This window comes from Sinohyriopsis cumingii, chromosome 15, assembly GCF_028554795.1.
Source record: "Sinohyriopsis cumingii isolate HCF-2022 chromosome 15, ASM2855479v2, whole genome shotgun sequence".
NCBI lineage: Eukaryota > Metazoa > Mollusca > Bivalvia > Unionida > Unionidae > Sinohyriopsis > Sinohyriopsis cumingii.
This window is the reverse complement of record NC_142975.1, coordinates 56553329-56575217: the sequence shown is the minus strand read 5'-3', so window position 1 is coordinate 56575217 and position 21889 is coordinate 56553329. Positions and strand designations below refer to the sequence as shown.

The 21889-nt window shown below is 35.8% G+C and overlaps 1 protein-coding gene across 3 annotated transcripts in view; it reads left to right on the top strand.

Annotated features, from left to right (window-relative positions):
* The first annotated feature begins 468 nt into the window (after positions 1-468).
* LOC149781843 (phenylalanine--tRNA ligase beta subunit-like) overlaps positions 469-21889 on the top strand; it is an 82334-nt gene continuing 60913 nt past the window's right edge. For 2 of the 3 annotated variants that reach the window (XR_016414801.1, XM_089936030.1), the window contains exons 1-3: positions 469-695; positions 17758-17813; positions 21405-21475. Coding sequence is in view for 2 of the 3 variants with exons in the window: in XM_089936030.1 (XP_089792156.1) it covers positions 638-695; positions 17758-17813; positions 21405-21475 (185 nt within the window). In the remaining variant the exon portion in view is untranslated. Of the gene's footprint in view, positions 696-4998; positions 5204-17757; positions 17814-21404; positions 21476-21889 lie in introns of those variants that run through there. The other variant, XM_089936031.1, reaches the window with a different exon arrangement.

Below are 21889 nucleotides of genomic sequence, written 5' to 3'. Positions count from 1 at the left end.
TTGTTACTAAACAGACTGATATCATTAAAATTAGTTGCCAACCCTGACATTTTTTTTTAAATAGATATTCTACATATCTTGAAAGAACGTGACTACTGCTCTGCGTGGCTCTAGCTACGCTGCCTAGACGTTTAATTGCACTTGACTGTCAAGATAGTGAGGTGGATACGTCTCGCATTAATTTCAAGAACAACATATGCCCGACACACCTAGTTCACAAATATATCCGTATCTTTAACTATTAAACAATATTAGCTGAAAAAGTCATATGATAGTCCTAACTTAAATTGTAATGGGCCAATTTGCGAAACTTCTCCTGCCACCTTTCGGTATTTCTAGTAATCTATCTCAATGTTGTTGAGAGACTCAACTTTTTTTTTAAAACCTTGACACAAACCACAACCGTTACATAATGTACAGGTCACAGCTCGTTATGTTGCATATGTCTTTAATACAATGATCCTACGCATATAACTCCGCCCCGGAGTTTGCGTAATTGGAACCGTTATACCAACGAACTCCGCTGTCGCATATCTCTTTTGAAGCACGGTTCCATCTGCCGGCGAAACTAAGAAAAGTCTGTTGGGTATAGAAAATAACTCGACTGATAAACAACACTTGGCAATTTGATCAAAGCATGCCGACCATCACTGTAAACTGCGAGGAGCTGTTCAAGGGTCTCGGGAGAACATACAGTAAGTTAGCTTAATATCACATACAGACTGTGAAGACCTACTTTCGATATCATGTCACTGTTGCGTTAGTATCGATGATTAAGGAGGGGGGGGGGGTCAACCAAACGTCTCAAAATAAACCTTACATGAAAGATATGTGTCGGTAACAATCACGTAACAGAAAAATTGCTGTCAAAAGTTGAGCAAAAGTGTATTTTTCAGTTTATGATCAAGGCATATTACAAAAGAATGAACAACAACGAATCACGCGCAGCTCAGTAACGGTCGCGCAGTCAATGTTTTCAACGAGAAAGATATCAGCCAACAGGTTGCTATGTGGAAATGGCATAGCAACAAATTTCAAGACTGGAACACCGCTCGGCCATTTCGTCACGTCGTGAAACTTGAAATCCGTTTCCGTCAACCAAAGATCATGCTTAAGCCTGACTTATGTTAAAAGGGGCGATATGCATATATTGTTCTTTATTTTTTGTTGCAATTTACCTCTGAAATCCAGAAAGTGAAAAAGCATTTTTTTAAAATAGGTGCACATCTAAAGGCCAAGCTGTATATACTCTATAACCTAAGCTGCACCCATCAATCCTACACCAAAATACTAAGGGAATTAAAAGTTATTTTAACAATTCCAAAGATATACGTCTTTTTTTACTAACCAGGATAAACAATGAAGAAAACCTGGATAATTATTTTTCATTAAAAATCGAACACTATGCAAAATACGAAGGTACAGAGCGACACCTAAACTAAAGAGTTGGTTTCGATCTCCAATCATACTAAGAACTCTATACTAATTTCAACAGTCGATTGAATTAACCCGATTCTAAGTCTGTTGCAATTATGAGCAACAATTGCCCGCAATGTATCAAAAGACCACACGATTCCTAGAAACACTACCTGCGCCCGTTTATTTGTACCCCGACCGGTTTTAAAACAAAATCCGTCAAAGATATTTTTAAAAAAATCACAAAATTTATCATTTCTAACCTGCCTGTCGCCATTGGGTCCCAAACACTGTCAACTTGGCGTTTCGAATCAAGTAGGAGTTTGTTTTAGTAATACAGTCGCCAGGGCCGGATTTGGAAGGGGTGTCGGCCGGAGTTTCCTGCGTCTATCCCACCCACCAGCCCCGCTAAAAGGACTTTTTCGCCCCTTCCCTAACGAAAAAAAAAACAAGGTACACACATTCTTGCGCACGGGTATTATGCAAACTCTGAGTCAATATACACATAATTTTGCGGGGTGGGGGGTGTGGTTTGCATTTAAAACATGCACAGTGGAGAGAATTTTGGCATACCTCTATGCTACTTTATTGTAATGTGGCTGACATTTTTTGGGATATTATACTTTTGGAAATTGTACATGATCTAAGCACACTGCTAACTAAAATGACTGTTCCCTTGTGCTCAAACAATCAGCCTGAATTAGTCAAAAGTTCACTATCCGTAGCAGCTATTAAAATAAAGAATTGAATTTTGCCAGACTAGACAATACCAGCTTCTGAAAGTGCAATGAATGAATTACCAAATATATAAAATGTATAAAAAGTTATCAGCTCTTTTTTTTTAAATACAATTTACCTCAGAACTTCAGAAAGTGAAAATGACCAAGTGGAGCTAGCACTTTTTTGAAAGGTGCACATCTGGAGTAAGGCCAAGCTGAGTACTCTATAACCCATATTACACCCATCAGTCATATCCCCCCCCCCCAAAAAAAAAAGGGAATTAAAGGTTCTTTGAATTATACCTAAGATATATAAGGTCTTTTTTAAATAGCCAGTATAACATGTGAGGAAAGCCGGGTAAATTCTTTTTCTTTAAAAGTATAACCTCCCTATGCAAAATACTAAACTGTAGAGTGCCATTTTGGTGCCCTTTCGAGGAAAGTCAGAGCCCTTTTGAAATTTTATAAACAACCAACCCCCATCCCCGAACCTTGACCAGATCCACCCCTGGTCACCATATTTGCACGGGCGAGTCCATGTTTTCAAGCAATAAATGTGATGTAATTCGCCGTCTCTGATAATCACAATAATTCCGTAAATTTTGGATTTGCATCTCTTTAAACACGCGTATACAAGATTTTTTCTTTTGTGTCTGTTCAATTTTGTTTACAAATATTAAAAATAGACATTGCAAATGTTGGATGCAGACGACACAGTATTTACTGAAACGGTCTGTTCTAGAAGCCACTAAAGGACAGCGAGCCGTCTGTCTGTTTGTTCACATTGACAGCTTCCGTTTGGTTTGGACGAGGTAAACATAAAAGTTAGCCATGATGTCATAGCCTCGTCATAGTCCATGAAGAAGTGTTATTAATATTAGTACTACCTAAAAGTGTGATCCAGCACAAACCGGATTGAATGTCACACGTGATGTCTCGGTGAATGCAGCGCATGTTAAAAATAAATTCATACTACTGTACCCTGCTATGTTTATGATTGGCCCCACATTCTTTTTTCTTGACCAAGTTTAGTACCGCGCTGCCATTGTAAAAGTCCATTGCGATCAATGATTTTCGTCTATGAGTTTTTTTAAAATGACATTTAACAGCCAGGATTGAATAGACTTTTGTTAAATTATATTTTGATTTGAATTTTAGAACAAAAGTTAATATTTAATTTAATTTAAATAAATACGCATACATGACCACATTAACATACATTTTAGGAATATATTCATGCAAATCGCTTCACTAATGGAAAAAGGAATTTCATTTAGCATGACCATTACTAATTTCATACTGTTACTATCCCAGTTAATGTGGACAATATCCATTCAACTGACCTCTTAGAGTCAAGGCTCTAATAATATAAAAAGTGCCGTCATATCAAACGGTTTCTCTTTGAATAGGTGCACATGCTTTAACCTCCTAGCTGATACCTGGTCTTTAATTCTTTCAGTAATTTGTCTTTGACATTTGATTTAGTTTTTAAAAAATTCTTTTCTCTTACTGGATCTTTTATTTCTTCTTAAAGTCGATTTCAAGCAAGGCGCCTCAGTTAACATTTTTAAAAAATATCTTTAAAACAGGTTTCAAAATATCCTCTTTATAAAAACTATATATGTATTTGGCCACTTATGAGGATCAAATACAATGTAGGCATTACGTTTTTAGTTTGCTCATCTTAAAACTCGCGTTAAAATTAAAATAAGGGCAGATACCCAAGGCTTATTATAAAATTTAGTATAAAATAAAATACACAAGTGAGCGTCAAAAGATCCAATTTTTTTAAAATATAAAAACTATAATAAAACATAAATATAATTTACTTGACCTGACAAAGTCAGTGGAAGTTCATGGCAAAAAAGGTGTATGTACCCTGTCTCAATTTTATTCGTACATTTTCCACATTCAAGGGTCGTTTTTGACACAAGATGATGCTCACAGTGCAAACGAAAACCGTTTTCCTATGTGATAATTTGAAGAACATTGTGTACTAAACAGCTTCATGAAATTCAAAACAATTGCCATTCAGGCCGTTTCAGCGTGATTCTACATGCCTTGAACAAACATCACTACTGCTATGCGTGGCTCTAGCTATTCTTCCATGCCGACTACAGGTATTTCCCTGTCTAGACTCTAGATCAGGAGTGGCATAACACAGCTCGCGAGCCGCACGAGTCGCAAGCCTCAAGTGCGGTTTTTATGACGTACCTAAAATAACTGGATTTTTTAAAATTTAATTTATATCAAAATTTGCAGAATAACAGTGACGAAAGTTCAAAAATGATTATTTTATATCAACATTACTCTCCACACAAAAAAAAAACAAAATCCTTTTCCACTCTATCTAAATCCTCTTTTCTCGTCTTCATATTTACGTTTTCAACATGTTTGCAAAAAAATATATGGATGGCTCTTTCCAGTATTGCTTCCAGTATTGTGGCTCCCAAAAGGTCGTCTAGTTGGCCAACCCTGCTCTAGATAATGAGGCATATACTCCTGATACCAGTTTCAAGAGTAACACAACCCTGAAACATCTAGTCTACACATATATACTTCGCTTTAATTTTTAAACAATAAAATAGCTGAAAAAGTCACATGATAGCCTTAAGGTACGAAACTATAACGGGCCAATTTGCGAAACTATTCTTGCGCGCCTTTGGTTTTTCTAGTAACCTATCTCACGTTGCCAAAAGACTCAACATTTTTTTTTTAAGCTCGACAGAAACTACAATCCTTACATAATGCACAAGTCACGACTAGTTATGCAGTCGTTGCATAATGCACAAGTCACATCTAGTTCATGTTGCATATGTCTTTAAGACGATGATTTTGCACATAAAACTCCGCCCCCGGCTTGCGCAATCGGAACCGTTATACCAACGAACACTGCCGCCGCATATCTCCTGTGGGGGCACGATACTATATCAGCCGGCAAAACTAAGAAACGTCTGTTTGTTTATAGGAAATAACACGATTGACAACAATTAGCAAAGTTTATCTAAGCATGCCGACCATCACTGTAAACTGCGAGGAGCTGTTCACGGGTCTCGGGAGAAAATACAGTAAGTTCGCTTATGGCAGATAATCTGTGAAAACCTACTTTCGATTTCAGATATCGCTGTCGCGTTACTGTGATCGAGGTAGTGCGTCTGGAATCGTGGTCTTTTGATACAATGCGGCAGTTGTTGCTCATAATTTTGACAGACTCAAGAATCAGGGTCCGTTTTCATTATCCGATTAATTAAATTAACTCGGAAATTTGTAATCTCGTGTTCTTAGTTCGATTGTAGATCAAAACCGACACTTAGGTAACGCTCTAGAGCTTCATATTTTGCATAGTGTTGTTGTTTTAAAGAAAAATAATTTTTCAGGTTTTTCTCTCTCTATCCTGATTATTTAAAATTCGCTATTGTTAAAAGAACGTTTAATTCCCTTTAATCACTTATCACTTCTGCTCTTATCAGGTAAATTGTAAACAATTTTTATATTAAAAAAATAATTTAAAAAATCCTCTTTTTTACTTTTTATATATTTAATTAATTGCGTTTTCAGAAGCAGGTATTGCCTACTCTGGCACAATTCGTTTTCTTTATTTTAATAAGTGCTAAAGATAGTGTATATTAATTCCAACTTTTTTTTACAAGTACTTAGGAGCAGCCCTAAACATAATTCAGGCTTGATCATGCTTTTGGATTGTCGGAAATGGGCTTATATGTTTTACGACCTGACGGAAATGGCCGAGCGATGTTTCATCGGGAAATTTGATGCTACGTCATTTCCACCTAGCAACCTGTTGGAAACATTGAAAGCGCGACCGTTTTTAACTGTTTGATTCGTTGTTATGGTTGTTTCTTTTGTTATATGCTGTGAACATAAACTGATAAATAAATTTCTGCTCAACTTTTGACTGCAGTTTTCTGTTGCGTCTGGTAATTTTTATAGAAACAGGTCTTTCATGTAACTTTGTAAGCATTTTTCTTTTAGATGTTAGGTTGTTAAAAACCAATTCCCACCTCCCACCGTTTGTTTTTAACCCCGAGGCCCCAACCAACTTTAAAAGTATAAATCACCAATGATATAATGTATGCACAAAACTTAGTCATTCCTTTCATCAATTTATAGTTTCCAACTTGTCTCCAGGGGTCCCAAACACTGTCAACTTCTTGGCATTTTGAATTGACACTGATATGTCTTTAGTAACATGGTCGCCATCTTTGCTTAGGCAAGTTGACATTTTCAAGCAATAAATGTGATGTAATTCACCGTCTTTGATAATCTCAATAATACCTTAAATTTTGGAAGTTGTATCTCTTTACATGTGTGTTTACAAGAGTTCCTCATTTTTTACCTGTTCAGCTTTGTTTAGAAATATGGAAACTAGACATTGGAAATGTTGGATGCAGATGACACAGTTTTTACTAATGTGGACTCTTCCAGACGCCTGTAAGGACAGTGAGCAGTCTGTCTGCTTTTACACTGAGAGTTTCCATTTGGTTTGGACAAGGTTGGCCTGAAGGTTAACTTTAAGTCGTGGCCTCAACATAGTCCATGACGTAGTGGTACTAATATTAGTACTACCTAAAGGTGTGATACAGAACAAATTGGATTGAGGGTCAGTACACACTGTGATGTCACAATGAAAGAAGCACATGTTGAAAATAAATTCATACTACTGTACCCTGTTATTTGTTATGATATGCCCACATACTCTTTTCTTGACCAAGTTTAGTACCTCCTTACCATTGTAAAAGTAAATAGTAATGAATAATTTTCATCTAAAAGTTTTTTTTAAACAGTTTCTCTTTGAATGGGTGCAGACTCCAACCTCCCAGCTGATTTCTTATCTTCAAATATTTCAGTAATTTGTCTTTAACATTTAAAAAACAGAATTTATAACAGTTTTCTTCTCTCATGCAGGAGCTTTTATTTCTTATTGCAGGAACAATTATGATTGCAAATTACAATACTGACAAGAGTAACAGGCGATTATTCATGGGAGGCCATCTTTTTAGGCATTTACCAACTTTTGGCCACATATCAGTACCAAAAATTTAAATTATGGAAGCCTTTAACTTTCAAGGGTAAATGGAAATTTGCAAAATAATGTTTGCATTAACAGGGAAGCAAATGGTATAAAATTATTTAAGCTCACATTAAAAGAGTTGTTATTAGAGATGCAAGGTATACTGGTTTACCGCAGTATTTTTTCCTGGTGGTACATACCACAATATTTTTTATATGTACCAGTACATTGGTAACTTTCTGTAAGTATGGATGTAGGTAAATTCCAGAGTAACCTTGTTATGAATTTAGTGATATTTTAAGTATCTTTTAATTTTCATTAAAAAAATAATTTCAGAATTTATTAATGTTTTTACAAAATGGTTGTATTTGTCACAAATTTGACTATTACAAATGCAGATATACTTGTGAACCTAAAATCAAATGTATGGTATGTATCACATACACCATCATTGCATCCAGAAGAGTGTTGTGAAAAATATTCAGGCCAAATTCAAATTTTGAAACATTTAAGATTAAAAGGAGAAAAAATTTAACTTGTTTTAGGTTTTAGTTTTGTCTGTTAATGTCTTAAGTACACATATTCCTTTGTAAGAACAAAACTCTCTCTAAGTTTTTTAATAGAGCAATAGTGTTTTCTGTTTGACCTTTATGTAACTTCTCCAGTCCACTCAATATTTTCTCATTTGCTGACTCAGTTTGTTACTGGCCCTTTCTGATAAACATCTTAATCGGGTGTTGACATCCCAAAGTTTCCCTTTCTGTTACATTACATCAATAGCATACCTATTAAATTATAAGCTTCAGTGTCATTACTTCCATTTTTATCAACAAGTCCTCTAATGTCAATAAGTTTTAGAGAGAGTCGCCTTTTATTTAAACATAATCATCCCACTTTAGTTACAAATTTTAGAGGATGTTGTCGTATACAGTAGTTAACATACACATGACAAGTTCTGCTATAAGGTATTGACCATTTAATTTTTGGAGGAGGGAGCTGCAGTTTTGTTTTTCAGGTTGAGATGTTTTTATACTCTTTTTATCTTAAGATAATTCATGTTTTTTAAAATTCCCAGGCCTCTGCCCCAGAAAATGATAGTCTTGGTGCCTAATATAATTGTAGTATATGTCCACTGTACATATTGTGGTATGTTCAGAAATGCCTGAGTATTGTGCAGTAAACAAATTTTTGTTAGCACCCGGTTCTAGTTGTCATTTTCCATTTTATTGGTCAGGTCCTTTACAGAAAAACATTTTCAGATCTAGTACCTTTTACCATTTAGACAAAAAGAAAATATCTGACCTCAGTATGCAGAATGGGAGAATGGTGGGCACATATGTCCATGTCATTCAATGATGCAAAGGGGAATAAGTCTTGGTAGCAAATTTGAACTTAAAAGTAGTTTATATCTAATTATTGAATAGTATTTGTACTGATCATAGAATTTGTTTTAAATTCTATGTTATTAATGACTGTTTCAGATGGCCTAATTTTGGTGGCATAATTTCTACTTTTCTGGCCCCCTTTTCAATAGAATTCATAATAATTTTTCATCAAATTGGCATTTGACATGATCTTGCTTATGATACTTCAGACAATATCAATTATTTTGTCAGAGGCAGAAACAAATGCTACACAATTACTTTTTAACTTTGAGATTTAACACCTGGGAACATTTTTTAATCTTGAGGATTAAGGTTAAAAAATGTTTTCAGTTTTGTGAAAATCCTTAAACTTTTTCCAAGGACATCAAGGCAAAACAAGTTAAGAAGAATTTGAGACTTTAAGACTATTTTAATCACTGATAGATATAGTTGTGGACAATTCAGTGCTACTAACCAAGTAAAAGGTAATTTATTCAGCATCTTAAATTGAGGAAAATACACATTGCTGTACTGTAACACAGCTATACCAGAACCAGGTCATGGTGACCTAATTTGCATGCTTGACTTTCCCATTTATGGCAGTTTGTAGCATCCTCAGTATCTTAAATCCTATTTCACCTACACTAATGAAAATTTATACATGGTATCCCACGAACTTGCATCAGATCACCTCTGCATTATATGCCATCTTGACATATCAGTCCCTAACCCTCCACCTTTATTTGCTACTAAGAGAAACCTTCATATGATAAATAGAACCCAACTAATGCATCATATCCAAGCAAACTGAACAACTTGCCTACCACCTACAGCAGAACAACTCGATAGCTGCATTCATTGCTTGACAAACATGCCCTAGCAACCAAATGCAGAGCATCAATTCAGAAGTGTTCTCTGTGGTATAGCAGTGTTAGGAACCAGCTTCGCACTGCGAAAAGAGACTGCCATAAAGCTGAGAGGCTTTGGCTTTCCACCAGACTCACTATTCATAAGCAAATCTATGAAGCCACTAAGAAGAACGTTACAAACAGTCCGTGCAGCGAAATCAGTCCACTACAGTACTAAGATCATGGAAAATTCCAGCTGCAAAGGGCTCTTCGAGATTACTAACAAGCTAATGTCAAAGAACAAATGTACACCACTTCCAACTACCTTCTCTCCAGTCGACCTTCCAGACCTGTTTGCAAATTTCTTCCGTGACAAAGTACAAACTATTAGAGATAAGCTTGACAACACATTTTCAATTGACTCATCATCACCATACATTTGCAATACAGAATTTCAGTGGCAACTGTTCGCAGCATTTGAGCCTATCTCTATGGATTTAGTAAGTACAATCGTGATGAAGAGTGCACCAAAGTCATGTAAACTTGATCCAATTCCAACATCACTGCTGCTTGAATGCTTAGATCCAATATTGCCTTCACTAACTGTTGTTAATACCTCTCTCTCATTCAGGGAATTCCCATCATTTTTCAAAATTGCCATTGTAAAGCCTCTGCTGAAGAAACCAACACTCGACCATAACGATTTAAAGAACGACCACCCAGTTTCTAATCTCCCATTCATGTAAAAAATCATAGAAAAAGTTGTTTTATCCCAGCTTGTATCTCGTCTGAATTCAAACAGTCTTTTTAGCAATTTAGTCCTTACCACAGTACCAGAAACTACTCTTCTCAAACTAGTAAATGACCTTCTCTCTGCTTTGTATAGCAGAAAGATTACAGTCCTCACCCTCCTTGATTTGTCTGCAGCATTTGACACAATAGACCATGATGTATTACTTCTCTTTGCTGTACTGTGGTTCAAGTCCTAATTGGTCAACAGGACACAAATTGTGTCTCCAAATGGAATACACTCTAGCCCAGTTGATCTAATTGTTGTGGTGTTCCACAGGGGTCTGTTCTTGGACCTGTTCTCTTCATTCTATACACTTAGCTGCTCTCATTAGTGTCATAGATGATCATCCAGCATCTCACCAATTGTACAATGATGACACCCAAATATACAAATCTAGCCACCCAAATGAAGTTGATGCTACCATGATCCAAGGCATAGAGAGGTACATTTCTGATGTGAAATCATGGATGACATGTAACAAGCTGCAGATGAATGATGATAAAACTGAAGCCATTTTAATTACAACACAAGGCTTTCTCATTCACATCCTTTACCTCAAACAATAAATATCAGCAACACCAACATTAAATTCACAGTCAGTACAAAAACTAGGTGTTACTCTCGACAGTACTCTTGCATTGCACCAACAAGTCATGAACATATGCAAGGCTGCATATCTTGAGCTGAAATGCATCAGCTCCATTTGCAAATATCTTTCAGTTGATACCACTAAAACACTTATGTGTTCCTTAGTACTTTCAAGACTGGACTATTGTAACTCAATTCTGTCTGGTTAATCTCAATATCTACTCTAGAAACTTTAAAAAGTTCAAACCACAGCTGCTTAGATCATCCTTAGAGTACCACAATGAGAGCACACCTCCCCCTGCTCTGTACCCTACACTGGCTATCCATTTGATCCAGAATCAAATGCAAAATTTGTTCTCTGTGCTACGTTTCACTGTCGGACTCTAGTCCAACATACCTATCCGACCTCACCCATGTGTAAACACCAGCAAGATACTTACACTCCTCTTCTGACAATCGTATACTCATTATTCACACTATGAAAATGAAGTTATAAGGACAACGTTCTTTTGCATACCAGGGCCCAGCTACGTGGAATGAATTGCCCACTGAACTTAGGCACAAAGACACAGTGGTCTTATTCAAGAGTGCTCTTAAAACTCACCTATTTCAACTGCAAGAGCAAACTTAAAGACCTAATAATGTTTTCTACCTTAATTATTTTATGTTTTCTAATTTTATGGTGTTTGTTTTTGTAATCATATAATTGTATATGTTTTTTATGTTATAGGTGTTGTCTAATGTTGTAAAGTGCTTAGAGCTTCTAAAGATTAGGCACTATAAAAAGTCCTCATTATTATTACTATTAATATTATGATTATGATTATTATTATTATTATTATTATTACAAAGAGAAATATTGAATAATGACATCAGACACAGTCTCTTTTCTCCAGTTCAGTATATCTAGGTCACAGTGAGAATTTTATAAAATAAGTACTTTAGCAGTAATATAAATGTAGACATTAAGAAAATATTTGTTATACCAACCAATATATGAATAGTGAGTCAAACACATTTATGGTTTAGGGAAATTTTGTTCCAAGGACTAGTACCTAGGATGAGTATGGTGTATTGGACACATTAACCTGCCATCATTTTGCTCATCAAAGTACACTTCTCCACTAGTCAGATTTGACTTTTATTAAAACCACAGGTACCCAATGCCAACTTTATACTAAAATGAGTTCAAACTATAAAACTGATATTAAACAAGCTTTCATCAAGGAAGAACATACAGTTGCTATCTTTTTTTATTTGGAGAAAGCTTATGATACCTCATGGAAGTACAGAATAATGAATGACCTATTAATTAGCCTCAACTTAATGAACCAAACTTTATTGTTAATATATTGAAAGACAGAACTTTAGAGTTAAGATAGGCAGTGACCTTTCAGGAAGCTATACATGGATGAGTGTACCTGAAGACAGCATATTGTCACCCTGATATATGACCTATTCTACATCAAAATTTACAGCACAGAGAAATTTCTTAATCCAGGAACTAACTGCTCATAACATGTCAATGACTTTTGATCTCTTGTAGATCAAAGAGTATGAATACTATTGACCTCTTGTAGATTAAAGAGTATAAATACTATTGAACTCTTGTAACTCTTGTAGATCAAAGAGTATGAATATTATTGAACTCTTGTAGATCAAAGAGTATGAATACTATTGACCTCTTGTAGATCAAAGAGTATGAATACTATTGACCTCTTGTAGATCAAAGAGTATGAATACTATTGAACTCTTGTAGATCAAAGAGTATGAATACTATTGACCTCTTGTAGATCAAAGAGTATGAATACTATTGAACTCTTGTAGATCAAGGAGTATAAATACTATTGAACTCTTGTAGATCAAAGAGTATGAATACTATTGAACTCTTGTAGATCAAAGAGTATGAATACTATTGACCTCTTGTAGATCAAAGAGTATGAATACTATTGACCTCTTGTAGATCAAAGAGTATGAATACTATTGAACTCTTGTAGATCAAGGAGTATAAATACTATTGAACTCTTGTAACTCTTGTAGATCAAAGACTATGAATACTATTGACCTCTTGTAGATCAAAGAGTATGAATACTATTGACCTCTTGTAGATCAAGGAGTATGAATGCTATTGAACTCTTGTAGATCAAAGAGTATGAATACTATTGAAAACCCAGGCTTAATATAGATAGGCTTAAAAAGAGTTCAGAAATGGGCAGAAGAAAATGGATTCCAGTTTTGGAAATCTAAAACACTATGCGATTCTGATGATCACATTGAATTCATAATGACCCAAAGCTTGATCTTACCAGTCGTCTTATTCCTGTTGTAAAAGAGACCAAAGTTTTAGGGCTTATTTTCAATCGTCAACTAAGTTTTCTTCAACATTTTAAACATGTCATGGATCAGTGTCTAAAAGCGATAGATTTGGTAAGAGCTGTGGCAAACAGAGATGTGGAATCAGATCGGGAGGTCTTTCTTCAGTTATACAGGTCTTAAGATACAAACATGATCATGGCTCAGTTGTATATTGATCAGTCTGTGAATCTTACCTTTAGATGGGCAAATGAACCATCACAGTATCTCAGATGAATAATATTTGTTTTTCAGTTTACAGCCAACTATCTTCTGATTCCACATATGATGTAGTCCTTGCACCCAAATACCAAACCTCTGTAAGCTCAGAAACCAGGCATCAAAATGATGTAGTCTTTGGACCCAAATACCAAACCTCTGTAAGCTCAGAAACCGGTCATCAATATAATGTAGTCCTTGCACCTAAATACCAAACCAATGGAAACTCAGAAACCAGGCATCAACATGATGTAAAGCTTGGACTCAAATACCAAGCCATACAAATTCATCCTCACTTAGAAACTACAAAAATCACTTTTGAAATTACTGCAAAATTCTAGATTCCAAAATCACCAACTTGCTTTTCAACACTTTCCCTCCCACCCACCCACCCACAAAACTTATTTGATCTTTGCCAATTCAAACAGTCTTCAACAAATCCTTTCCTTTTTCAGAGTAAGTTCAATGAAATCAGCACATTCTGTTATGGCCATACATAGCTGTATACAGATGGTTTGAAAGATGGCGACAAGGTTGCAGCTGCCATTGCAACACTTCCTGGCACTATCTCAAGTTGGCTACTTGATCAAGAATTATTTTTATTGCAGAAATTACAGCCATTCTTGATTCATACAGCTACATTGACACCTGTCAACAAATTTTAAAAATCTTTTCAGCATCCTTTCCACAATGAAAACATCCTAGATATTACAATTACATGATTTGTTCATACAATATGGAGGAAGAATTCTATAATGTTGGTTGCCTAGACACACTGGTATAAAGAGCAATGAAAAGTCAAATAAAGCAGCCAAAGCTACCCAGATGTCACCCATTTCCTAATGAAAAATTCCTGTACTGTCTTCAAATATTATATAAATCATGAGCATGTTCTTCATACCTGTTCTTGACAAAACATGCAGAAAGAAAACATCACAGACAAATTTTCAGAATATCAAACCCACTAGGGGAGAGTGATTTCCCTTGTATAAAATAAACCAATGAAATGAGATTGTATTGTGCTGTTTGCATATTGGACATATGCCTCATTTTTGCATACCTTCTGAAGGGAGAACCTCAACTGGAGTAAACACATCCCAGTGTCTGCCTCCTGAAGGGTGAAATTCAACTGGAGTAAACACATCCCAGTGTCTACCTCCTGAAGGGTGAACCTCAACTGGAGTAAACACATCCCAGTGTCTACCTCCTGAAGGGTGAACCTCAACTGGAGTAAACACATCCCAGTGTCTACCTCCTGAAAGGTGAACCTCAACTGGAGTAAACACATCCCAGTGTCTACCTCCTGAAGGGTGAACCTCAACTGGAGTAAACACATCCCAGTGTCTACCTCCTGAAGGGTGAACCTCAACTGGAGTAAACACATCCCAGTGTCTACCTCCTGAAAGGTGAACCTCAACTGGAGTAAACACATCCCAGTGTCTACCTCCTAAAAGGTGAACCTCAACTGGAGTAAACACATCCCAGTGTCTACCTCCTGAAAGGTGAACCTCAACTGGAGTAAACACATCCCAGTGTCTACCTCCTGAAGGGTGAACCTCAACTGGAGTAAACACATCCCAGTGTCTACCTCCTGAAGGGTGAACCTCAACTGGAGTAAACACATTCCAGTGTCTACCTCCTGAAGGGTGAACCTCAACTGGAGTAAACACATCCCTGTGTCTACCTCCTGAAAGGTGAACCTCAACTGGAGTAAACACATTCCAGTGTCTACTTCCTAAAAGGTGAACCTCAACTGGAGTAAACACATCCCAGTGTCTACCTCCTGAAGGGTGAACCTCAACTGGAGTAGACACATCCCAGTGTCTACCTCCTGAAAGGTGAACCTCAACTGGAGTAAACACATTCCAGTGTCTACCTCCTGAAAGGTGAACCTCAACTGGAGTAAACACATCCCAGTGTCTACCTCCTAAAAGGTGAACCTCAACTGGAGTAAACACATCCCAGTGTCTACCTCCTGAGGGGTGAACCTCAACTGGAGTAATCACATCCCAGTCTCTATCTCCTGAAAGGTGAACCTCAACTGGAGTAAACACATCCCAGTGTCTACCTCCTGAAAGATGAACCTCAACTTGAGTAAACACATCCCAGTGTCTACCTCCTGAAAGGTGACCCTCAACTGGAGTAAACACATTCCAGTGTCTACCTCCTGAAGGGTGACCCTCAACTGGAGTAAACACATCCCAGTGTCTACCTCCTGAAAGGTGAACCTCAACTGGAGTAAACACATTCCAGTGACTACCTCCTGAAGGGTGAACCTCAACTGGAGTAAACACATCCCAGTGTCTACCTCCTGAAAGGTGAACCTCAATTGGAGTAAACACATTCCAGTGTCTACCAACAGTGGAACACATTCTCATTGAGTGTCATCTTCCACCCTGCAAGACAGAGCTCAATAAAAAAATGTGTGATCTGCATTGTACCACTTAAGAATTAAAAAAAGAAATTTGACATATTGAATGAATGCAATTTATATAATAAAAAATTGCCCATATGTTTTAAGGATGAGTTAACCATTATCATTAATTTTATATACCTTACATAATTTGAACATCTTTAACTTGTATATTCATTCAAGTTGTATTTTCATATTTACATTTATTTGGAAGGTTCTATCTTGTTAATGCATGCATGCATACCCAAGGTTCACAGTTTACAAAGAAGAGAGTTTTATAGGAAGTACATTCGTATATTAATATGACATGTAAGGGGGATTACATCAATGAATATTTACAGCTTTGGTAGGGAACCTTCGCCTTTGCTGTTCATACTCTGGTTTTCCAGCATTTGGTATAATTACCTCATGATTATCTTGACTTTCTCTCTCGCATTTCTCTAAGCTTCTTGTTACGAGGACTACACATCAGAATCCAGAATTCACTCACCTTCAGTCTTCATATTCACCAGGTAACACATGACCTATCACATAACTAGATGAGTGTACCACATGACCTATCACATAACTAGATGAGTGTACCACATGACCTATCACATAACCATATGAGTCTGTTCATAACTGGATCATCCCATTCTTGATACAGGGATACTTATCAAAACAGCTGACTTAAGATGCAGGGAAAAAATGGCTACATTATCAATGGATAAGAGATTGGTTTAAGAACATTTTTGGAGAGTGAGAACAAATAAGAAATTATTTTGCCATGGATTACTCAGGAGTTTGATACATATTTAGTACTGTTGTAAATATGATGGTAAATAAATAGACTGTTAGAAGTTATTGTAAAAACTATTATATCTGGAGGCATACGTTTCATTTATTGCCTTAGTAATAACACTTGCATGATGATACAGTCAATTTCATTGAGGAGAAAGTTTAATTATTGCACAAGTTATATATCTTTCAACAACATTTATAAGCTTCATTTTAACATTTTAAAACATTGGCAGAAATAGGTCTTGTTTTAGATTGTAATGATTTTGGATTTTGTTTTAGTTTGTTTAGGTTTATTCTGGTAATTTGGTCTTTCAAAATTGTTAAATTATTTGCTTTCTGACTCTATGTATGTTCTCTTTGATACATTATAGAATAAGGTACGTAACTGGAAAAATTGCATTTTCATATCCTGTTCTTGATTTCTTCATGGTTATTGTTGTTCACAGTAAACACTGTCAATAAACACCATGTAATTTTAATGTAAATATTCGCCTTTCATTGAGTTTCTGCACATTTATGTGTTGCATCTTCAAGAAGAGCCAAAAGAATGTCAACATTTTGTGAATTTTTGCCTGGTTGGACAATGTTAAGCTAGCATGGTATCGCCAGTATTTACATGATATCACTCAAAACTCACCTGAAATTGTGGGTTTGTTTCTCAGCTTGATCAGAGTAGGTATGTGAGAAAGTTTGTCAGTAGATTCCCATATAAGTTGGTGGTTCTTCCCAGGGTCATTTTAGGTTTGTCTTCTACCAAACTTACCAGCTGCCATGCATAGTCTATCACATGCTGAAGAATGGCATTACAACTCACAAAATCAAACCAAAGCACCATGTCACCAACAGTTTTCTTATCGCCTCTTTATGATATTGAATGATTAAATTGCAAAGGATAACATTTAATTGTTAGTACTATCAATTCAGTTCTTCAGCATCTTCATGATATATATATATATATATATATATATATATATATATATATATATATATATATATATATATATATATATATATATATATATATCTATCTGTTAGGTCAGTCAATCACTGTACATTTTCAAAATGATTATGGTGTATGAAAGCCATTGGAATGATTATTGTCAGTATTGTGATAATTAGGTTGCATTAAGAATGGCTTGTTCATGATAAATTGCAGTTTATAAGATAGAGTGAAGACTATGCATATTACATATTTAAAACATTCAACATTTTATAGTAATATCTTTTTTATTTCAGCTTTGGAGGAATTTGATGAATTGTGTTTTGATTTTGGATTGGAAGTGGACGTTTTTGTAAGTATATAATCATGCTCTATCAGTGTTGACCATTCAGGGCAACAGATAGTGTGGGTATTGTACAATTTAGTTTGTAAGTATATGACAGTATTGTACCAGTGTTGACCATTCAGGGCAATGGTTAATGTGGGTATTGTACAATTTTTGTTTATAAGTATATAACAGTGTTGGACCAGTGTTGACCATTCAGGGACACAGATAATATGCATACATGTGTTTGTAAAATTTTAGTTTGTAAGTATGTTGTTGTTGTGGGGTTTAATGTCATTTTTCAGCACATGATAGGCTATACATGGCGGCCAGTATTAATGGTGGAGGAAGAACCTGGGAAAACCTCGGAAAGAACCACCGACCCACGAGAAGCTATTGGCAAGCTTTCTCACATGCTGACCTTGGCTCAATCTGAGACTCAAACCAGCTCCGACAGAGGTGAGATGGCTGTGATCCATAATGGAAAGTGCTTTAGACCACTTGGCGACTCGGGGCCCTTTGTAAGTATGTAACATTGTTGTATAAGTGTTGACTATTCAGGGCAACATATATTGTGGGTATTGTACGATTTCAGTTTATAAGTATATATAACAGTGTTTAATCAATGTTAACCATTCAGGGCAGTGGTTAATGTGGGTATTGTACAGTTTTAGTTTGTAAGTATATGACAACATTGTACCAATGTTGACCATTCAGGGCAACAGATAATGTGGGTATTGTACAATTTTGGTTTATAAGTATATAACAGTGTTGGACCAGTGTTGACCATTCAGGGCAATGGTTAATGTGGGTATTGTGCAAATTCAGATCTAGGTCAGTAAATTGTCCTTAGTGACTATCATTATAAACCATGACACTTACATTCAAACTGTGCTATTTGAAAGACAGTTTTTAGTTTCCTGACTTACTCTATTTAACTGCTAACCGTAACATTTTTGCCAATTTTCATGTAAAATAAATGTGGAAATAATAATATTATATGCTGTGGACATTTTCCATTTGTTTTTCATCTCATTTCCACAGTGGTAAATAATCATTTACTCACTTTCTTTGTAAGGCACAAAAGCTAATAAGTATTTGTAATACTGGATTTGAGTACAGTGAGAGAAAAAAATGGCATAGCATTGAATCCTACTTTGTCCAAGAATCATCTGGCCTTCCTGTCCAGTGTTTAGATATTTGGCAAGTTACTTTATGTTGGAGTGGGAGGTCAGAATGCATATATTATCAAAAGCTTGGAGTTTGTCAAAACCATAAAGTAGCATTAGTTGCCTTAACCAGGAAAATGTATGCTACCTAAGAATTGGGAATTTGACTGCAGCTTAAATTTTTGGGGAAATGTTTAATAAATGGGGTTTCTGGTTTCTTACTCTGTTTTTGTTTTAACTAAACTCAAATTTTGATGGGCTGATTAAAATATTAAGATGCAAAGTAGTGGAACAACTTTTTTATTTGTTTGAAAATTGTTTCTGGGGTGTAATTGAAACTTGTCTAGCTTACTTTTTGCCATTCAGAACAGTTCAACACAAACAGAACATTATGTGTTTTTGTTTAATTTTTGTGGAGGGAGAAAGACAAAGGGCTTAATATTACCTTGTACACTTACCCTTATAAACTAGGGGATACAGTAGAATGTCAATGGTAGTTATTTTGAGCTGCTCACTCCCACCATTTCACCCAATTAGTTAAATCACCAATTAATTACAAATCAATAATCCCAACTACTAAATTTTAGGATAAAATCAGTTCCAGTAGATAATTGGTAGAACACTTTATTACTTAATATCAGACCTTTTTGTTATTAATTTTCCCAAACTAAAGAGTTAATAACATTGTAACGTAAAGAGATAATAACATAATTTGTAATGTAAAGAGATAATAATACTGCAACATAAAGAGATAATAACATTTTAACATAAAGAGATAATAACATTGTAACATAAAGAGATAACATTGTAACATGAAGGATTGAGATAATAACATTGCAACATGAAAGAGATAACTTTCTCAATAGAAGATGTTAAATGTTTGGTCACTGCTTATACTCAAAAACACCTGTTGCAAGAAGACTGGGTTTATCATCTACAGGTGTTTATCAGGATTTTTAGAACTGTGAGCTCCAGTCTAGTCCCAATGCTTTATTTGGAGGAGCCATATTTGCAAAATGGTTTATGTTGAATCAGAACCTGAAAGTTGCATGGCTCAGATATAGACATAATCTGGGGATTGAACCTCCAACTGCAGGCATGCAAAGCAAGGACCTTATCTCTGAACTGTTGAAACCCCACTTTGAGTTTTATGCTGGTGGACAAGTATTATTATTAAACTCAAAGTATAGTTTGGGTTTTATTTTCTTCATCTGTGAAGGAAACATACATCATATCTGTGTGTCACATGTTTCTGCTCATTGGTTTTGAAGGACCCTAATGGATTAAATCCAAATTTTAATAAGGCTTTACCTTAGGTCATTGTACATTTTAACCACTTTCTGACAAATTAGAAGATATTTATGGTCCCAGTTTGACTTTTCCTTTACATGGCATCATATTGGTGGGGTCATTCATGTCATATGGGCACATTTCTATTTTACCATTGGCAATGGGTAAAAATACTCAGATGAACTGTGCTCTTGATCAGATGAACTGTGCTCTTGATCAGACAAACTGTGCTCTTGATCAGATGAACTGTGCTCTTGATCAGACAAATTGTGCTCTTGATCAGACAAACTGTGCTCTTGATCAGATGAACTGTGCTCTTGATCAGACAAACTGTGCTCTTGATCAGACAAACTGTGCTCTTGATCAGATGAACTGTGCACTTGATCAGATAAACTGTGCTCTTGATCAGATGAACTGTGCTCTTGATCAGACAAACTGTGCTCTTGATCAGACAAACTGTGCTCTTGATCAGATGAACTGTGCTCTTGATCAGACAAACTGTGCTCTTGATCAGACGAACTGTGCTCATGATCAGATAAACTGTGCTCTTGATCAGACGAACTGTGCACTTGATCAGATAAACTGTGGTCTTGATCAGATGAACTATGCTCTTGATCAGATGAACTATGCTCTTGATCAGACAAACTGTGCTCTTGATCAGATGAACTGTGCTCTTGATCAGACAAACTGCTCTTGATCAGATGAACTGTGCTCTTGATCAGACAAACTGTGCTCTTGATCAGATGAACTGTGCTCTTGATCAGACAAACTGTGCTCTTGATCAGATGAACTGTGCTATTGATCAGATGAACTGTACTCTTGATCAAACTGCTCTTGATCAGACGAACTGTGCTCTTGATCAGATGAACTGTGCTCTTGATCAGACAAACTGTGCTCTTGATCAGATGAACTGTGCTCTTGATCAGACAAACTGTGCTCTTGATCAGACGAACTGTGCTCTTGATCAGATGAACTGTGCTCTTGATCAGACAAACTGTGCTCTTGATCAGACGAACTGTGCTCTTGATCAGATGAACTGTACTCTTGATCAGTACATTTGATTTCCATTGGCAATGGCAAGAATTATTTATAAAAACTGTACATTTGATCAGTACATTTGATGATTACAATTTACATGGTATTTCTTTTATCCATTTAGGAGGAAAAAAATGATCAAGGGCAATTGGTAATAGATGCAAAAAAGTTCAAGGTTGAAGTTCCAGCAAACAGGTAAGCAATATTATATTATTCTTGTTAGCAAGAAAACACAAAGGACAAAGAAAACAACAAAAATATAGACATTTCCCCATTATTTTGGGGGAAAAGATGGAGGTTATGTTATCCAGTCAGTTTATACATGCATGTATGTGGTATACGTGTTTGCGTGTTTGAGCAGTATTGTAAAACTCCTCCTTTCATGACCTTTATGTGTCATGCTAAAACATGATTTATTACTTCCATGACCTTTATGTGTCATGCTAAAACATGATTTATTACTTCCATGACCTTTATGTGTCATGCTAAAACATGATTTATTACTTCCATGACCTTTATGTGTCATGCTAAAACATGATTTATTACTTCCATACCTTCTGACATAGTTGTGATTTGAAAACAAGATTTTCAGTAACCTTCAAAGAAAAC